The sequence below is a fragment of the Leptonychotes weddellii genome, chromosome 1, assembly GCF_054177405.1.
Source record: "Leptonychotes weddellii isolate Sample4059 chromosome 1, ASM5417740v2, whole genome shotgun sequence".
NCBI classification, from domain to species: domain Eukaryota; kingdom Metazoa; phylum Chordata; class Mammalia; order Carnivora; family Phocidae; genus Leptonychotes; species Leptonychotes weddellii.
This window is the reverse complement of record NC_138369.1, coordinates 28,974,550-28,991,357: the sequence shown is the minus strand read 5'-3', so window position 1 is coordinate 28,991,357 and position 16,808 is coordinate 28,974,550. Positions and strand designations below refer to the sequence as shown.

At 46.0% G+C, this 16,808-nt stretch overlaps 1 protein-coding gene across 6 annotated transcripts in view; it reads right to left on the bottom strand.

Annotated features, from left to right (window-relative positions):
- The window catches only part of LRIG1 (leucine rich repeats and immunoglobulin like domains 1), a 111,646-nt gene extending 99,376 nt beyond the window's left edge, over positions 1-12,270 (bottom strand). For 2 of the 6 annotated variants that reach the window (XM_081820278.1, XM_081820304.1), the window contains exon 1: positions 11,388-12,265. In XM_081820278.1, the coding sequence (XP_081676404.1) occupies positions 11,388-11,605 (218 nt within the window). In that variant the 5' untranslated portion in view covers positions 11,606-12,265. Of the gene's footprint in view, positions 1-11,387 lie in introns of all 6 variants that reach the window. The other 4 variants (XM_081820286.1, XM_081820299.1, XM_081820316.1 and 1 more) reach the window with 3 other exon arrangements.
- Between the last annotated feature and the right edge of the window lie 4,538 nt (positions 12,271-16,808).

The window sequence follows — 16,808 nt, the reverse complement described above, 5'->3', positions numbered from 1 at the left end:
AAAAAAAAAAAAAAAGACACACACGAAACATCTCCTGGTAAAAGGGTTAAAAGCTACTCTGATATCCACCATGTTCCACCATGGAGAACCAGCTCAGAAAGGACAGACTAGGTGGTGTATAACTGCCCTTCCTCTGGAGATTACTATTGAAATCCGTCCCAGATGGCCCATCTAGAAATCTAAGGCAGTTTATCAGCATCACTCACAACTTCACTCATCCCAAGTATGCACTGAAGGCCTGCTTGAAAGAGATGCTGCAGTGGCCCCAAGAAAAGCAGAGATAAGCAACTCTTTGGAAAAACATGCCATTAATTTATTTGCCTTTTTTGACCTAAGTCTTAAAAAGCTAAATCAAAGATCTAAAGGAGGTCTGCCATGGACTATTCACTCCGCTTCAATAACACCTAAAGGCCCACCCATTCAGAGTCCCCACACACACCTTATTTCCCTTTGCTGCCCAGGGTGTCCATCTGAGGATTCCACTCAGAACTGCCAAACATGCAAAGATCACTTTTAACGAGGTATCCTAGACACACAGATAAGTTTTCTAATTCTTATCATCCAATGAGTAGTAAGCTTATTCCCTCTTTGCTTCAATTAGGATAGAATCATAAACCTGAAAATAAGGAGTCTTAGAAGTCATACATCCCTCTCCAGAAAGGAAATTAATTCATTAGCCCAAGGTCACACTGCCCATCAGGGACAGAGCTGGGACAAAACCCCAATGTCACCTGATAGCCAGCCATGGGCTATTTTTTTCATCCTACCACATGTCTGCCTTCAGAGTTTTAAGAAAATTAATTTTTCCTTTTAGTTCAATAGTTTTTATCCCTCTTTGGTCATGAGCCCCTTTACGAAGCTTCATGAAAATGTAGCCTCCTTTCTGTCCAGAAAGATGTACTGAATTCCAAGATTTCAGATATAATAAATTTCCCTAGACCACCCCCAACAAATAATATTTGAGGTCAGCCAGTCGTTATTTTAGGACAGTCTGGAATTCAATATAATTTAATCATTTCTAAGTACTGTTTCAAATGAACTTGTGAAAGAACCCAAAAATCTCCAAAGAAGAGTTCCTGATTTTTCTCTTGGGCAAAGCACAGCCCTTGATGAGGTCAAATCACCCCTGGCCAAGAGTCCTCCACAGACACCAAATCTGAGAAAACCTTCAGGGGAATTTGGGATGAGGAAGGCTTGAATAGCTACACAACATTTCAGTTTGCTTTCTGGATCTCCTCTCCTCCAGAGACAGAAGGAAACCCCGGCCCCTGCATGCTGCAGCTTCTGCATGCAGCCATCACTTCACTGCATCAACAACCAACTTCCTGGAAGCAATGAGCTCTTCTGGCTGTTTATAAGTTTTGCAAGCACTGGGAGCCTGTGTGCCAGAAACTCACACCAGCCCAGGTGGAGGGAGGAAATCACTGACAAATACTACTACTACTAATAATAATAATAATTAAAAGTAAAATGCAAACTACAATGTAGGCAAGATGCATGGTGATGGACCAGGGTACCACACTGCTGAAATCAGATGAAGGAACATAGTTCTCCCAAGGTGCAAAACAGAAATTAAGTTCACAGCCAAAATTTCTCAATTCTAAGTCTTTTTCCCCATAAACTTTCCTTAAACCCTCTGGCATGTGCTTCCCCACTTTTTCAAAGGTAGAATCCACTGTAAGATGGGTATCTAATCAAATATCATGTACATTTAATTAAGCTTACTATGTCTATGAGTTTCACTTGACCACACTGGACAGCTTTTAAAACCACTGAACACCCCATAATCGAAATGGAATTCAATTTTCACAGAGAGAATACGGAAATCATTCCACAGACCAGGATGAGCGAAGGGAACTTGGGGAACAAGGGAACTCCCTCCCATTCAGATTCCTAATTAAGTGGCAGTGTAAAATCTCCAAGGGTCTCCCTCAAATAACAACAGCAGGGCAGGCTGTGGAGAAACTAAACCGTGGACTTTTACAAAACCAAACCAAACCAAACCATTCTGCAGCTACTTGAAGAAAAGCATTTTCAAGACTGTGAAGTTTAAATCAAGCACAGAGGGTTCCAGGAACGTAGCTCTTTGCTTTTGGAGGATTTTCTTACAGGGTGCCTCTCACTCTATTTAAAGCAGCCTCAAGTAGCCACAGCCGGAGGGTCAGGCCTTGCAAAGTAAACAACAGTTAACTCAGTTCAGACTCAAGACCTAACTACACCCGGCTAATTACCCCTCTATTAACCAACAATATCTGAAATATCACTTTTTAAACGACCCATTCGAAGTTATGTTTGTTCACTAATGGCTTCTAATCAGCAATTAATAGCATCATAGAAACATCCCAGTGAAGAGCTACGAGAGGACAGAGGAATCAGAATTGCACACTTCTGGCAAAGGACTGTAGGACCAAAGAACTTTCTAAGCACCTCCCATAAGAAGGACCAAAACACCTATTCTGAGAACATAAACTCAGAACGCACACAGTATGTGCTCAATAAACATTCTGTAAATATATAGCTTAACCAAAATTCCTTTTGGAAAAACACACTTAAACAGTGATTTTTTTTTTCAAAAGTTGTTCAAATTCACGTTTCTTAAAACCACCCTACAGTGAACTGTATGGTACGTGAATTATATCTCGATAAAGCTGTTCATAATAATAATACCTGATATATCTACACATGAAATGGTATGTTTGGATTGGCTTCCAAAAAACACAAAAGGGGAGAAGTGTGTTGGGGCACCGATCACACAGGAGCCATGGGTTGATCTCTGCTGAAGCTGATGGACGGGACAGAGAACTCACTACTGATCCTGCACACTTCTAGAGATGTCTGCTATCTCCTTAATAAAAAGGAAAGAAAAAACACCCTAAACCAACAGACATGAGTTTGTTTCTTTAAAGTCCCTGGCTGCACATGCAGATTTTTTTTTTTTAAATCACTCTTTAGATCTTCTCGCAAGAAAAAAAAAGTTATAGGCGCAACAGCGTACCCCACAATCAGCTGGTAGCCGTCTCTGAGCAGGCAGAGCCCGGCCTGTCAAGTTCTCTCTATCCAGCCCAAAGTGCTAATGCCTGAGACACAAATGCTTTTAAACAGAGAGCTCTGCAACTATACGGTTTGGAATGAAAGCAGGATTATCTGTCCCCCAGTTCAAAAGTGCTCGTTCCTTCTCAGTGTATCTAACAGGCTATCATCAAGTAGGTAATCCAGCGAGAGAGAGAATTTATCAGGGCACCGTATGCTCTAAGTGACAAGTTACTTGAATGACAGATTATAAATTGGTGGAAGGAGCAAAAGACAGGAAGTAGGGGTGGGGGGGACACTTGTTAAATGCTACATAAAGGGGTCTTAGAAGATGATGATGCTGTGAATTTTTTTTTAATCAGCTTTAAAAAAAATCCTCCATCATTTCCACCTTGTTTCTCAACAACTAGATAATTCTGCTTGCTGGATAGACCCTCACTCATTTCATTCATTGTCTTCCTAATAATGATGCCTTGAGAAAAAAACAAAACAAAAGAAAACCCTGCAGACCTCAGAAGATTATAGAGACCTGTGCACCCCAGAAGTTTAAAGAATAATCAATGCAAAGCGCTTCAAAAGAGACAGGCCATGCTTTCTTTAGACTCTCTGAATGCCACCTTTCTGCCAAGACAAACTGAGCAAGCAGTGATTGGAACCTGCATCCTGGTTCAGAAGGAAACCAAGATGTATTAGGACTTGCAGAGATGAACGGATTGGTTGTTCACACAATGGGCTTTACCGGTCATGCCAGATTAAATAGTCATAAAGACGCCAACAATCGTGGCCGTTCCTGTGGGCAAGGCTGTGAATCATGGCCATTCACTGCGGAAGGGACGCAAGTACAGGTACAGAAGGAACGACAGCAAAGGGCTTTCCAGGTGGCATCCTCGCCAGATTCCTCCAATGACCCTGTGCTCACCACCCGTGTCCCGTATAACTCGACGGCCAACAAACCAAAACAAATGAAAAATGTTACAGCTCTCCAGCTCTCTGTATACAGCCCAACAATCAACTCTCCTCACCCCTCCTCCACCCTTAAATACTTCCAAAGAGAAATGGGTACAACGCAGCATTCAGCTGGCCCCAAAGTCTGTAACCTAACCCCTGTCTGGAAGAGCGCACCTGCATTTTTCCAAGCTATTGACCAAGAGGCATGACTTGCGTCTCAGTAGGGTTCAGTTTCAATGAAACCAGGGAAATAATAGGATAAAATTATTAGTTTAAGGGCCTCTCACTTCTCTGCCTCCTTCCCACACCCACCTCCCAAAGGATAATGCTAAAGAGACAGAAGTATTTGCACAACTGGAATACATTTATAAACCACCTCAATAATTTTTGCTAATTGTATAATTTGTATAATTTGCACAGCTTCCCGCCTGCCCGCCAGTTTGGTCTGAGATTACCAAGGGCACATGAAGTGTTACTTGTTTCACTTCATACATATCACCAAAACCTTCACGAGAGAAGGCTGCGTGGAATGTGAGCCCTGCCACCTGCCCACTCCAAAACAGGCCTTCATTTCAGAAAAGTTGGCTTTTCCTAGGAAGCCTCTGTCCAGGAAATCTGATACGGAGGGACTGGCCATGAGAAGATGCAAAATTTGAGTTACTCAGGCTTTCACCTCTGAACTATGCTCCAGAATCATCAGCGAGCTGACAGACTCCCATTGAGGAAGTGGGCTGAACACATGGGTATCTAACTCTGTCCTCACAGCAACTGCCACACAGAATATCATGACCCCCTTTTTAGAGATGAAGGAAGGAGGTTCGTCCCCAATCACACATGAGCTGTGGGGTAGTGGAGTCAGGGACGGCCCCTAGAAATAACTTTCAATCTCTTCATCGCTATTCCCTAGTGAAGGGTGTGTGCTGGGTGTGATCACCAGGGATGAGGGCATCCACATACGTAACAGAGTAGAAGTGAAGAAAGCTTCACCCTCAACCAGTCTTCTCCCCATCAATAACCCAAGCCAACACCCAGGACAGAGAATGCTCATTTTGAAGACAAAGCGAACAACTGAAGGGAGGACATAAAAAGCATGAAACCCGGGCGCCTGGGTGGCTCAGTTGGTTAAGCGACTGCCTTCGGCTCAGGTCATGATCCTGGAGTCCCTGGATCGAGTCCCACGGCGGGCTCCCTGCTCAGCAGGGAGTCTGCCTCTCTCTCTGACCCTCCCCTCTCTCATGCTCTCTCTCAAATAAATAAATAAAATCTTTAAAAAAAAAAAAAAGCATGAAACCCAGCAAAATGGAGGAACAGCTTTTTAAGAAATTGAGTGACTTCTGTAAGCACTTGGGCTTATAGCTTGTGTTTCGGAAGAGTATGCCTAACATACTTGGATTAAAAACCACATATAAAGTATTAGATTATATAAAATGTAATAATGCAGAAACATATAGAGCAAAAAGCCTTTGCATAAGAAAACTTTGTAAGCATACCCCCTCCAAAAAAAAAAAACAAAAACAAGGATACAAATTGGCAACTTCCAATTAGACCACAGACAAACCACAATTTTCATTTTTTTTCGACAATCTTGATTTATCTATTCACTTTGCTTCATGACAATAATGGTCATGTATAAAGTTTTTCAGTCGAAACTTTCTTAATGGAACTGGCCGGTTAAACTGGTAAGTCTGTACTATTAAACTCTACAGTTATATAAAAAATAAGTGCAGGTTCCAAGAGGGTAAACTATTGTGAAAATTTTAACCTCTGGTCTTTAAAGTCCCACTTTGCATGGGGAGATATGAACAGATCTGAGCTTCCTACTGATTCTCAGACTTTAACTTGCTACAAAAGCAGAAGACAATCACATTACTGACACACAACATGAACTGAAGCCATGAGGCAGATGGAAGGGACCGCACAGGCTCAAGGTCATGCTTAAGTCATAGAAAAACACCACTAACAGTCCCTGAATTTCCCACAGGCCAAGGAACATTGGGGATTTCTAGATATTTCCCCTCCTCTGCCTGGGAATTTTTCTTCCACCCCTCCTCCCTCCTCTCTCAAGACAATGCCTTCAGCCTTTGAAACTGCATCCATTGTAAACAGCTCTGAATATTAACACAGCCCAGAGTCCTGTTGGCTTTTAAAAGACCCCCAGGGTTTCAAATTGCAGTTGCTGAGGAGGGGGAAGGTCCCCAGTGAGTAAATGTCACCAAGCTCTTTTCAAAAGGAGTTGAAAATTAGGCTTGCTCAGGAAACTTAAAGTCCTTCAACCTATGGGGTAAGTCAGAAGAATCCCTTTGAGTTTTAAACAAATGGAGATAAAGAAAAGACCCTGGTACAACCAACATCCATTATTACTTATAGAGACTTTGAATTCAATGAATCCTTTTTCCAGACTTCTCTCTCCTGTGGATGTCACTTTGAAAATAACCACAGGCCATGTTAAACAACCACCCCTTCTGTGGCTAACAGGCCTTTAGGGCTTTAGCAGGTGCACAAAACTGGGCCAGGTGCATTGTTCAGTGACACAAAACCCTAGTGGCTCTCTCACATTCCTGTCCACCCTGAAAGGGAGGATGCTGAACAGCCTTTGCAGCAAGGAGACACTTCTGCGAATGGGGGAGAGGCCCTTTCATTGTGAGCCCGGTGTCTGAGGGAGAGAAAGGTCAGCCAGAGGCCATCCCAACGTGCTCAGGGCAGGCTGCGTGGGGAACCCAGGCAAAGAAATGAGCACCGCAGGGAGAGAAACCTTTAGCCAGAGGAGCAGACCTGGCGTGCCAGGACGTCGGGACATCCAGTAGGAAACAGCTCTTATTACATTACATTGAATCATCTTCGTTTTTTTGGACATGATGAATTATTCCTGACAATACATTCCAAAGTCCAAAGCTTGTGAAATCTAGTGACCAAATGTAATTATGGAAAGAGGTATTTTCTTTTTTAAAATAGTCCCTGAGAAAGGGGGCATGAACGGTTCTGACATATTCTAAAGGCAAGAGGGACACTGTGTGCCAACACAGTTCACTTATATGGGAACTTGGGAGTCTCCATACACTTCCTAATTTCACAGTATTCAAAAACTTGGATTTGATAGCTATAATTTCATACCAGAGGGACTTAAATAGTATGTCTTTCTCTCAAGGCAACTAATTTTATTTGCCAGACTTCTCGTACTCAAACAGGTAACTGACAAGTGCTCCATCTTGGAGGGGAGGGGAGGCCAGGCTTCTGACACCTGTTGCAAAGAAAAGGACTCTGAGGCCAAGCTAAATGTACCTAAAACTCTGAAGGTACTTGTACCTTTCAGATTTTCTGCTATTAAGCCATGTTTAAAAGGTTCCCTATTCCAAACCACCCTTTGTCCATCCTCATAAATCAGAAGATGTTCAAGGTCTGCTGAGTTCTTCTTAAGTTATATAGGGACACAAAGAGAAAAATGGGCAGACAATAATCAACTTCTTAATCAGGACAATCCTGACAATAATGACTTCTTAAACACACACACACACACACACACACACACACACACAAAAGAATCTCAGCTGAGGTTCTGGAACAATTTGGTCATCATCACTTTAAAGCTAATTTGCATAAACAGGATGGGAAGTACTTTCCAAATCCTTAATTCACAACACCCTGCACACCTGGCCCTTCCAGCACAGCTGTAAAATTTGAAAGACAAAGGCCCTCTTTGCTTCTCAACTACAATGGCAACCTCTGGCTGGTGTTTATTTTCTAATGCAATCTCGAGCACCACTTTCCGTGCCCAAAACCGACAAGGTTAGATTTAAGTTTGGTACTGCAAACACATAAGGAGACATAATACAAAGAGACCCAAATCAATACACTCATCTTAATGTGGCTCAGGATAACCGCACTTGGAGTCCTTGAATGAAAGTCCTTGCTTTCAAAGCTATGTCGTCCCCCCACTCCCCCCACCACACACAGTAAGAACGACTGAGAATCCGGATTTGTTCCTCCAGGGCCTGCCCTCCTTCCTACCACAATCCCATGAGCCACCATTCAGCCCCAGAACACTTACACTAGCAACATGCTGTGCTCAACTTTATGCCACAGGGAAGAGTCTAAGGTAAATTCTATTTAATGCTGCTTCAACAGCTTCTCAAGCCCTGCTCTCAAAAATAATTTCAAAGAAAGCAAACATCTAAGTTCTAAGAAGTTCAACTTCTTCTAAGGTTCTGGGAAGTTGGAATAAGGCTTGGCAATCCTTGGTGCTATTCATGAATGTGCTGGTTGGACTATGCCAATCTCACCTATGTAATGGGATGGCAGACTCAGTTATGGCTCAACTACTACAACCATAAGTTATTGTGCTGCAGAAGTTATCCTCAGGCCCCAGGAATGAACGTCTTTTCCCTTCTACCACTGCCATACCATTTTTTCTATTTGAACTGCATTTACATTCACTATTACAAAGTTTTACTCTCCGTACGCTAGGCCTAAGGAGCAACTCCAAAATTAGATGCACTGTTTACAAAAGCAAAAAAAAAAAAAAAAAGTTCCATAAAGCCACAGGTCCCCTTCTATCTCAAACCCATGGCCTGAAATTGTTTGAACTAGCTGCAGTAAATCTAGTTCATGGGGTTATAAACGAGCTCAAAGCATTTTCTAGACACAATGGACTCGGAGGGTGTAAACTTGGTGAAACTGCAAGATATTTTATTTTATTATATACAGAGACTTTCTCCCCTAAAGTCTTGCTAAATCACAGCCACGAGTATAAACCGTATAAATATCCCGATGGAAAACTCAGAACAAGACTAATGACTTAAATGGAGAAATCTGGTCTAAAACATACACACACACACACACTTCATTTTTCTTTAATCATAAAAAAAATGATTTCACAAATATTTTTCAAAAGATACCCATTTTGTAGTGAACATGGTATTGCCACATACTAATCAAAAATCACCATTCACATCTCAAAATCTAATCGGTTAACACCATAATCAGTATGATCAAATCTACTGAAGCTCAAAATACCCAGTTTGGTATTTATTGGTCATCAAATGTGTGAGTAAAAGGGAAAAGACTGCAATTTGAAAGGTATTTATGTCATGTGAAATGTCACTCCTAAGCAACAGGAAGCCCAAAAAATGGCCAGTAGTTTTGCTCCAAAAATTAAAGGACAAGGCAAAGTGGATCTTGTGACCACAGGAAAGTACAAATAAGAGGACACACTGTCCTCTGGGCGAAGTCACCACTCCTGCACTAAGTGCTTTCCCCACAATGCCAATGACATATGGCACGGATAGTCATTCTTCCAACAGGTGAACACTTCAGAAGTTATTCCGATTCTGCCCACATGATTTTTTATTTTAAAAACGATCTTAGCACTATGTAGAGGAAAAACCACAATACCCCAGACTGCCCCAAGTAAATAAAATACTACCTACTGGCAATGCTGGGCTCTGTCTCCCACTACAGAACAGCCACTTGCCTGTATTAACCCCAGCCCCCCACGACCACTGGTTTTCACTAAGTCAGTGAATTCCACAGAAGAAGCAGAGAAGTGCAGAGAAAACCTAACCACAACCAAAGTCCAGCTTCAGAACTCTGCAGTACTTGCTCATTAGGCAACATGTAGTGGGGTCCAAGTGCCAGATGAGTGCCCTGTTTTCAGAGGTACCGGATTTTCACCTGGGAAAGAAATCAACTTCTCTTCTTTCCCCTCATAGCAGCCAGATACCCAGACCGTATTTTCTTAGATGAAGCCACAGGTGTCAGTTAAAACTTGTATCACCCGTTTTCTCTTTTTTAAACAGTGAATGTCATGCCTGAGGTTACTCCGTGCCCCTCTATGTTCTAGGAAAGATGTCCAATTATTCAACCGAAAAGGAGAAGATTCAAGCTAGGTCTTTTCTGGAGAGTACTAATAGTCCTGCAGAGATGCTAATTACTGATAACTGGATAGGATTTTTGACTCAGGAACCAGATTTCTTAGAAGTAGAAAAAAGGCTATTATATTCTACCATGTTTACAGAAGTCTAAAGTAGTTTTTTCCTGCCAAATCTCCTGTAAGTAGGGTCCCACTAAGTCCTGATAGGCCAAAATCCTGACAGCACAGAAAAGAGTCTCTTTCAGGTGAAACAAACAGCTTAAATCAACCATGTCCCTGGCACCCTCTCCTGAAGTACTCCAAAACTAATTTGCACATTTACAGAGGAGAAATGCTGAAGTGTGGGCTCCACCCCACTGGATCATCAAGCCCAACAGGGCCCCTGTGGAATAGACAAGAAGGGTCTGGAACACAGTTCCCTAACGCCCATCAGGTGGAAAGAGACTCACACACCCTCAGCGGTCATAGATCCAAGAACTTTCAAAGCCCCCAAACTCGGGAGTCCTCCAGGGAAGGCTGTCTTCTACTCTGACCAGAGCCAAGTCAGGCCACCAGGGTCCTGGGGGACTAGGAGGCTGCTACACATGCACTCTCACTAATAAATAATGTAAATGGAAGACTGGAGCCAAGAGTCACCTTCCTTCATTACCCACTGGAAGGCCAAGGAGCTCAGACACCAAAGAGCTGGGTTACAGGAGAGGAAAAAAAGAAACACATACCCGAAGACCCCAGACAGACTTCCTCACACTCTCCCTTCCAGATGTTTCCCACTCTCCACCCACACACAAACACCCTCGCCTCTACTCTTCATTCACATTCCCTCACCTCCAGACTCCCACTCACTACCTCCCAGATCTTCTCAGACCCCAGGGCCCATTCACCTTCACACCCTTACAACCCACTCTTGCTCACCTCCACACCCCAAAACCTATGCTCGCTCACCTCCACACCCCGAGGCACGATCTTTTCTCTTCCGTACCCTCGCCAACCACTTCTCACCTCCACACCTCCACGACCCACTCTCGCTCACCCCCACACCCCAAAACCTATGCTCTCTCACCTCCACACCCCACGAGCACACTCTCTTCCTCCTCCGGACCCTCACCACCCAACGTTCTCACCTCCACACCCCCACGACCCAAGCTCGCTCACCTCCACACCCCACGAGCACACTCTTTTCCTCCCCCGGACCCTCACCACCCCACGTTCTCACCTCCACACCCCCACGACCCACGCTCGCTCACCTCCACACCCCACTTAGCACACTCGTTTCTCCCCCGGACCCTCACCAGCCCACGTTCTCACCTCCACACCCCCACGACCTACGCTCGCTCACCTCTACACCCCACGAGGCACAATCTTTTCTCCTCCGGAGCCCCATGTACGATCTCACCACTACGAAGCCTTGCTAACAGTTTTCAGCCCATACAACTTCACACACACACGCACACCCCTCAGCCCGCACCCCCATCCCGGCTAAGCACCCCCGCCGCCCCGTCTCCAAGTGACAGCGCCCGGGGCTCAGGGGGAGGGCGGCACTCACAGGCTCCGCGTCCAGGCAGGCAGGTCCCCGGGCAGCGCCGCCAAACCGCGCCCGCCGCAGTCCAGCGAGTCCCCGGCACAAGTGCAGGCGGCAGCGCAGGGCGGTCGCGGGTCGGCCGCCGCCGTCGCCGGCCCCAGCCGAAGCAGCAGCAGCAGCCACAGGACAGAACAGGGTGAGCGGCGCGGGGCCCCGAATGCTCCCCGGACCGGCCGCGCCATCTTGTCTGGAGCGCGCGGCGAACTCCGGGCGCGGGGGCTGCGAGGTCCCGGACGAACCGCAGACACTGGCCGGTCCGCGGGGACTCCGCTCGGCACTAGGCTCCGCGCCGGGGCATGGCCGCCCGCACAAGTTTTCCCCGCTGCCGCGGCTCCGGCGCTCAGCGGGCCCCCGGTGCCCGGGCCGCTCCGCAGCGCCCGGCTGGGGCCGCGAGCCCCGCGCCCATCCGGGCCGACCCGGCTGTACTCGCTGCGAAGCCCACGGATCCGGGCAAGAGCTGCTCGGCCGACACTCCTTGTCCTCCCGGCGCGCTCCTGGCCGGCTTTTGAGGCCCCGCGCACGCCAAGTGCCGCCGCCGTCGGCCGAGGGCAGTGCTGCCGCCGCTGCTGCACGGAAGGCGCTCAGCCTCGCAGCCTGACCTGTGCGCCCGAATGCATCTTCCTCTCGGCTCCGAGCACCCAGCAGCAGACCCGGGGCTGGACGGCGCGGTCACCCCGCACTGCTCCGAGGGCCCCGTGCGCCTCGCTGTCCCAGCGCCGCAGGCAGAGAGCGCGCGCGCAGTTCCGGGCTGTGTTCGGCTCCTCAGCTCGGCGAGAACCCCGCCGACCTCGCGGCGGAACAATCAGCCGCTCGCCGCGGGCCTCTAGGCGGCCCAGCCCTGGCGGGTCCCCGAAGCCCCACCCCCGGCCGTTCGCCCTCACACACCCCCTGGGCTCCGCGCCCCGCGGCCTCCGGCCGGCCCACGTTGGACGCTTTGCAACAGCGCCCCGCCACGCCCCCTGCCTACTGCTCATTGGCTGCCGGAGACCAGGGCGACCAGCCCGGAGAGCCATTGGGGCGCTCGCCGTGATCCCGCCCTCCCGCCTCTCCGGCCACCCCGCCCCACTCTCTTTTCCCACCCAAGGTGTGAAGGGCGGGGGCACTGGGAGGAGAAAGGGAGAGGCGTCCTCTGACTCTTAAAGGGGACGTGCTGTCTGTTAGTGGAGAAGCGGGATGCCGGCTGGGGAGCGGAGTCGAGACGTGCCCTCTGGGTCTAGGGGAGGAGAGAAAGTTGATTAAGAGGGTAACTCCTACGCTTTGCAGTCGTCTGGCCACAAGGTTTCTTCTCTTCTCCCTGGCTGTAAATAGGGCCGGGATACAGGGCAAATCTGTACCCACTTTCCAGGTGACCTGCAGTAGCAAAGACACAGATTTAAAACTCCGCAAATTTCCTACCAGTTGGGGCATCTTTAGTTATCTCACTAGGGGTGGCCGCCTTCCTCTTCGCACAACTTGGAGCTCCTTTCTGCTCCTGACTTGGTCTTGACCTCTTAAATCCAGCAGTATGTCCTCGATTACCAAAATGAGTGTGTACTGCAGAAACCAAGTCTCAAAAGGTGCACACACTCCCACCTACGCTCCCACCCTAGTTAGTTAAATAAACAGTACTTCTGAAAATGTTCCAGCCTTCGATGAAGAGTTGCTTTGTTTGCTCATTTGTTTAAATCAGTCTTTTTAAGCCAGTTTTCAAGAGACAGAGGAGAAAGAAAAACAGTAATCGTTAAAAATCTTCTAACTTTAGCCCTTACCAGTCGGAACATAGTAGCCATGTGTTAGGACTGTGCATCCAAACCAAACCGTAAGTCCAAGGGGGAGCGCGTACGCGCGCGAGCGCGCACACACACACATACACACACACACACACTGTGAGAAAGCGAAAAGATTAGCGCAGTAATATATAGCTGCCCCTCTGGGCGTTTTGGCTTCCTAGTGTCTCATGTCCCTTTCCAAGTGTATGCAAGTTTCTAACATAGCTGCACGCATTGTCAGGAAAATTAAGCAAGTCAAGTCTGTCGAAAAACATTTGCTCCAGCAAATGAAATCTGACTAGTGTTTTATGGAAACGGAGGAGAGGAGATGTTTCTCAGAAGGAATAAGCAAAAACATTTTTAAAGGGTTTTGTTCTGGGGAGCCTGGGTGGCTCAGTTGGTTGAGTAGCTGCCTTCAGCTTGAGTTCTGGGGTCCTGGGATCGAGCCCTCCTCACTCAGCAGGGAGCCTGTCTCTCCCCTGCCTGCCGTTCCCCTTGCTTTTGCTTGCTCTCTGCCTCTCTCTGTGTCAAATAAATAAAATATTTTTAAAAATTTAAAAGAAAAATAAAGGGTTTTGTTCCATAATTGATGTCTTCTAAGGGGGTTGTCTTCATTGAGATGTTAAACTTTCCCTCAACCAGAAGAGCACCTCTTTCTTTAACTGAAATTGGGTTTGGGCTTGGTTGTCTGGTGGTTACTGGTTTCATTTTTTCTTATTCCCTCCTCCCCCTTTTTTTTCACCCCCCACTTCTTCTGATTAAGTATGCTATCAGATAATGGTGCCTCACTTCTCTCTCTCTCTTTGCATGATCTCAGCAGTCAATCCAAATATGATTCCCAAGAAACATTATCAGAAAAATGTTGCACCTGACCCATTCTACCCAGGGCTTTTATGTTTCATTTCTAATCCACATAAACATACACCTTCCATCTGGACAAGAAGAAATGTATCTCTTTGTTGTAATGTCTTTCAGCAAAATAATAATAAGCCAAGGAATGGAATTTGAAGGACCCCCAAATTTATGAGGTCTTCTATGTCAATGTTTCTTAAACTTTGCAAGACCAAGGAACACAAAACAGTAATTTAATGTAAACTACTCATGAACATTTCCTTAAAGGAAACAGTCAGATCCTCCTGGCCTCACCCCCACCCCCAAATGAAACAATCTATGCAGCAAAAAGAAATTGAACTCCTTGACCCTCTTAAGCTGCTGACCTAAAATTATCTTTCAGGTCTGTTCCATTAGAAGTATTGTAAAATGGATATTTATTGTCAGATGTTTTCCAAATGCTTGTGGGTGTACCTGTGTGATGCTCTTTTGGGACCCTGAAGTTCTGGAGGTTGGGTTTGAGAATCTGCAAGGTAAGGGTGTGCCTACAAATTTAAAGCATCCCCTGTGGTCTAGTTACCACGCAGCCAGAGAAAAGAATTCCAAAACCAAGGAACACTTGGGGGGACTGGGCGCCTGAGCCTTGGCAGTTCCTCTCGTCTACAGCAGAGCATGAAGTCATGTCTGCTCCCCATACCATGTATGGAAGTTTGCCCACATACTAGCAACCTGCTTGTGATTGAAAGGAGAGTGTGGGCTTGGAGAGCAGTGATGTCGGGCTCGAGAGAGAATTCATCATCTGTGGCCACAACCTAAGATCAAGGAGACCTGAACAACGACAACAGTGGCAAATTTCTAAGGGAGTCCATGTCCCTGCTCATCAAAGAGCAAGTCTTGGCACACTCCGCACAGAGCAACAGTGGATTTGGGGACTCTGGGTCCTCATTTTCCTCCACTGCCATTTTCACAATTTTGAAGTTATTTATCTATCCCTTGAAGGGGTCATCCAGGGATTTTAGAATTTCCGGCTCATTTTAATCTACCAGAGACCAAACTCTGGGGTCAGCATGGAGTCAAATCCCCAGTGAGAATCGCTACAAGTCTCTCTTAAATATGGAAGCCCTAGCAGTTAAGCATCTTAAACTCATTGAAAAAGAAGAACCCAAAAATTTAAATAGCCTAAAATCACCAAGCGGGAAGAGAAGCAAATGATAAAAATAACAAGAAAGCAGGATGATCATGGGAATTTCTTTTTTTAACACAAATTCCATAGGACCGAATTATGGCAGTTTGTTACAGTTCAAGGGTGGTGATAATTGGTGGTTTTATAGAATGCTGAGATTCAGAAGTGCTTTCTCACTGTTAGAAGAGGCTTTCTATCATGTTCAGTACATTAGAAGAGCACCAGGGCAGCAGTCAAAAGACCTGGTTGCTAGCCAGGCCTCATTACCCATGAAACCTTTCCTTAAGCCTCAGTTTTCTCAAACGGAAAACAAAGATAATGGTGCTAAGACAGTTAAGGAAGAATCCATTTTGATATAGGACTCGAGGGGCAGTATAAACTGTTCAGGGCTACATACATCTAAGGCTGATTTTTAAAGTGTTTTTGAATCCTGACACTGGAAAAAATCAAGAGTCCATATACATACTATAGATGGAAAATTTTAGTAGGTGCTTTCAGCATAGAGGTTTTTTTCTCAGGAATGCCACAAAGGGTTAATAATTACCTATAAAACCCCTGAAGACCTGCAGGGTGATGACAGCCCGGCTCAGAGCCTGTTTTGTATCTCTCTTCCAAGGAAAATAAAGCTGTGTACTCATTAACTCCTTCCTCGCAATAATCTTGTCAAGGAGATGGATTGGTGGAGAAGGTAAGAGAGAAAGCTAATGAGTCCAGGGACAGACTATAAGAAGAGTCCATTTTGAGATTTCCCTGTCCCCCATTCCAACATTTTCCTTGGGTGGAGGCGGGAAGAGGTGTGTTTCGTTGAGCAATCTCTGGCTGTTGGAATATTGGTTAATGCCCAAACGGTGCCAAGCTGTTGTTGCTTCATTTCCATAGAAAGAATGCTTGGCTGCAACCCTGCCCCCTTCTACAGAGCAGCATCAACTAAGGGCCCAAACAAGTAGAGTCCACCTTCTACCATAAACAAATTTGCACACCTGTCCTTGCCTTGTGAATTTGCAGCTGGAACTGGTCCACTGAAAGGATAAAGAAAAAGTTTATGAAAGCTTGTCCGCATTTCAAAATTTTGAGAGTCTGGGGCGCCTGGGTGGCTCAGTCGTTAAGCATCTGCCTTCGGCTCAGGTCATGATCCCAGAGTCCTGGGATCAAGCCCCGCATTGGGGCTCCCTGCTCAGCGGGAAGCCTGCTTCTCCCTCCCCCACTCCCCCTGCTTGTGTTCCCTCTCTCCATGTGTCTCTCTCTGTCAAATAAATAAATAAAATCTTTTTTAAAAAATTCTGAGAGTCTGCAATATAAGAAGCAGTCTCTTAGCTTCAGTGATGAAGAGGAGTGTAAATTACATCATCATCAGGGACTGCACCTCTCACCCTCCCTTGGAGACCTTTCCAACTGTCACTTGGAGCAGCACATGAAAGGGGAGGGGTTGGAAAGTCGTAGTTTATACGTTATTGCCAGCAACTCAGCAGCAACACTTCAATGTATATAAAGAACAGCACATTTATCATAACTTACAATAATAATCCTCATGAAGTCATATACCTTATATTTTTCAAAGCAATTCACATCATAACAACAGCTACCATTTACTGAGCATTTATTATGTGTCTGTCACTCAGCTGA